The following is a 3,998-nucleotide window of genomic DNA, read 5'->3' as shown; positions in this document are numbered from 1 at the left end:
CTGGGAGAATAAGCTTTGAATTTAGACTTTTGTTGAAGAGATGAAAAAAAAATATGAGAAAAGAAGACAAAAAAAGGTGTGGTGCAGAAGAAAAGAGTAGTAATGATATTTTAGGTGCATTAAGATAGTGGGGCCTGGAGAGAAAAAAAACAGGTGAAACACAACTAAAAGTCTACCTCTTATCTGAACCGTGTCGTAGGCTGAGAAAGATGCTCCGCCGCGTTATTGGAGTGCAGCAATAGGCTATAAATATCAGCTACCTTCTTCTCAAAGCAGACCATCACATAAACTCCTTCAATTTTCTCTTTATCATTTTTTCTATATTCTATCAACAAACTCCTAGCCTGGAAGGACATGGCATCATCATCGTCTCCTCTAGTATTCTCGGTTAAACGGCGTGCTCCAGAGTTTGTTCGGCCTACAAACCCTACCCCACGAGAGGTGAAGCAGCTTTCTGATTTAGATGATCAAGAAGGCCTTCGCTTTCAAATTCCTGTGATAATGTTTTACCCGAACAATCCTTTAATGAAAGGAAAAGACCCTGCAAAGGTCATTAAAGAAGCTCTAGGCAAGGCGCTTGTTTACTACTACCCATTTGCAGGCAGGCTGATTGAAGGGGATAATAGAAAACTCATGGTGGACTGCACCGGTGAAGGGGTCTTGTTCATTGAAGCCGATGCCGATACCACACTTGAGAATCTTGGTGATGCAATTCAACCAATGTGTCCCTGCTTCGAGGAGCTTCTGTATGATGTCCCTGGCTCTGGGGGAATTCTTGGTTCTCCTCTTATCTTAATTCAGGTAAATATTCTCCATCATCAATGATATTTGATAAAATAACTTATTTAACTAAAGTGGTATTTGTTTTTATTTATTTATTTAACTTAATGTTAAATGTAATTTACTTTCACATTTTAGATGATTTGTTTTTAATTTTTTTTTACTTATTACTTATTTTTTAATTTTTAATGGAATAGAAAAAGTCAAAACATTTAGTTTTCTGGAATACTAAAAATAACTTTTTGAAACCACTTTTTATAATAAATATTTTATAGTTATTTTTAGATATCTACAATAATATAAATATGAATGTTTTATAAATATATTTATTACTTAAAATTAATGAAAATAAATATAAATTAAAGTCAATTAGAATAAATATTAATCAAAATTAAGGAGGGTAAATATGTCAATTTGATGATTTGAAATAAATTTTATCAAATAACCTAATATTTAGATAATAAGATTTAAGTTAACAATTTAAATTAATAAACTTAAGTTATTAAGTAATAAATGTTAAGTTTAATAAGACAAATCATTGGATGTTGCTAAAGCATACATTTATAAATAAATCTTGGTACAACGTAGGTGACCCGATTGAGGTGTGGAGGATTTATATTTGCATTGCGCCTAAACCACACAATGAGTGATGGTCCTGGCTTGGTCCAATTCCTCGACGCCATAAGCGAGATGGCTCAAGGTCTGTCTGTGCCATCTCTGCTGCCCATATGGCAAAGAGAGCTGTTAAATGCCCGAAATCCGCCACGAATTACCCGTATACATCATGAATACGAGGAGGTAACCAATACCAAGGGCACACTAATGACCATGGACGAAAATAATTTGGTTCATCGATCATTCTTCTTTGGCCCCAAGGAGATAAGAGCACTTAGGAACCGACTTCCTGCAAGCCTCGGTGCCTGCTCGACGTTTGAGGTTCTAATAGCGTATGTATGGAGATGCCGCACAATTGCATTTGCAGTAGACCCTGATGAAGTTGTTCGCATTTCATGCTTAATCAATATGCGAGGCAAGCGCGGTTTCGATCTGCCTCCAGGATACTACGGAAATGCTTTTGTGTATCCAGCTTCAATTACTAAGGCTGGAATGCTATGTAAAAACCCATTGGAATATGCGATAAGGTTACTGAAGAAAGCCAAGGCGGAAATGAGCCAAGAGTATGTGAAATCAGTGGCAGATCATATGGTCATCAAGGGCCGTCCCTCATTTACGCAGCCGGGGAACTATCTTATTTCAGATGTCACACGTGCCGGGATTGGAGAGATCGACTTCGGGTGGGGGAAGCCAGTCTATGGTGGGGTTGCTAGGGCTTTATCTAATATTAGCTTCTGTATGCGGTTCAGGAACAGCAAAGGAGAAGAAGGGAATGTTATACCTATATGCCTGCCTCCGCCAGTCATGGAAAGGTTTGAACAGGAGCTAAAGAGAATGACAAAAGAGGAAGGGCCTGTTAGACTTATTACATCCATGCTGTAAATTAAAGAGAATCTACATGGATTTTAAGAATTAAGCAATTTAATTTAGTTTAGGATCTCTTTAAAAAAGTTTACAACCTAAATGTAGGAGGGTGGAGATTACTAGTGATAGGTGTTATGTCAATAGTAGGCAATATGACACTGTATTTGGCTTGAAGGCTCGAGTGCTGTTGAATACTTATTTCGCCCGGTGGTGTGAGCCATTCATCCTTTTAGGAAAGGAACTGAGCTATGGATTTCCATGCACAGCATTAGTGTTTGCAAGTAGAAACATGTCTTCATAAACTCTATTTGTTTGGGGATACATGCAAGCATTTATCTCTTTTGAACAGAGCAATAGGCTAGGAAGACAAAAAGGGTATGTCTTCTGGGTGAATTTGTGTTTGCTATACCTTTTGAGAAATATTTACTTTTAATGTAGGTGTCGAAGTTCAAAGTTGTGGAAGGTATCTTGTTGATGAGATATGGTGCAACAAGGAAAACATCAACCTAAAAATTTGAAGGCACGTTAGCATGAAGCATCATTGCTAATTTATCATAACCCTTCTCATGGAAATGTAAGCCAATGATGTGACCCATCCCGGAGGTTAGGACGCCACAATCATTTCACATGTGTGGTTTGACATGAGAAGTAGTAATTAAGCTAACAAAAAAGTTCTAACTTAATTGCAATTTATCTTTTCATACAAAAATCCATAAATTAAATTATGACAAATCCCCTAAAAAGTAGTACGTAGTAAAGTGAACCATTAATACAAAAAATATCTAATTAAATTAGTCTCTTAGCTAAAGAAATAAAGAGGCTTTTGCACCTTTCATACACATGTCACTTATTCCCAAAATCTAAGTATACCTAAAAATATTTAATAAAAGGAGTGAATAAACTTGTATCACATGTGTTATTTTTCATAAAGTCTTAAAGCATATATATTTTTCAATAAATGTGCATATATTATAAATAAATAAAAATTGTTACATTGTTAATACAATGCCCAACATAGTGAAACTTACGGAAGCAGGTAGCCTTAGATGTTCCTTACATATTTGTGGGTGGAACCAAAACTAATCTAATGGTATACCATAGTGCAGACTTGCATTTGTCACGTACATTCTTGTTCAATGGTGAGATTTGCTTTTTAATGCAAAACTTATTTTGTAAAAATTGGAGTTACCACTTATTTTTTTCTATATTTTAAAGGAAAAACAAAATAAGAAATAAAATACTAAAAATGACTCCTTATTTGGAAAAACATGTCTTTAAAAATTGAATCCAAGTCTAGGGGTTTGGTTACATATCAAGAAGGTACTATAAAGTAGCAACCCTCTAAGTCCTAAAATAGGTCTCTACTAATTATCTAGAAGTGTAATTTCATTATGAAAAAAATTAGGCAATCTCTTCTATGTGTCTAGATTACAACCTAAAAGGTAAAATTATTTAATTATGTTTTTTTTAATACTAGTTTTTATAAACTCCCAATTGGTCCAGAACAAAGCGTATTTCCATGACATGCAAAAGTTAAATTATTTTACTGACTCAGAGATGCTTGAAAATCCTAAACAATTTTGTACAACCTATTCAATATGTCTAATTTTCATGAAAAATAGGCATAAAGTATGATCACACACATAACATATTTAAATTAAATAAACACCCCCTTAACTCTTGAAAAGAACCATTAGGAGAAAAAAAAAATTATATCTCCTACTTGGGAAATCCGTTTT

At 34.7% G+C, this 3,998-nt stretch overlaps 1 protein-coding gene across 1 annotated transcript; it reads left to right on the top strand.

Moving 5' to 3' along the window:
• Positions 1–253: 253 nt before the first annotated feature.
• Positions 254–2,580, top strand: LOC100252759 (methanol O-anthraniloyltransferase). The gene is made up of 2 exons (XM_002266384.5): positions 254–801; positions 1,369–2,580. The coding sequence occupies exons 1-2, from the start codon at positions 355–357 to the stop codon at positions 2,275–2,277; spliced, it is 1,356 nt and encodes a 451-aa protein (XP_002266420.1). The 5' UTR covers positions 254–354; the 3' UTR covers positions 2,278–2,580.
• The last annotated feature ends 1,418 nt before the right edge of the window (positions 2,581–3,998 follow it).

Source organism: Vitis vinifera, chromosome 2 (assembly GCF_030704535.1).
Source record: "Vitis vinifera cultivar Pinot Noir 40024 chromosome 2, ASM3070453v1".
NCBI classification, from domain to species: Eukaryota; Viridiplantae; Streptophyta; class Magnoliopsida; order Vitales; family Vitaceae; genus Vitis; species Vitis vinifera.
Note: the sequence above shows the minus strand (reverse complement) of the source record. Positions and strands in the feature narration are given on the sequence as shown.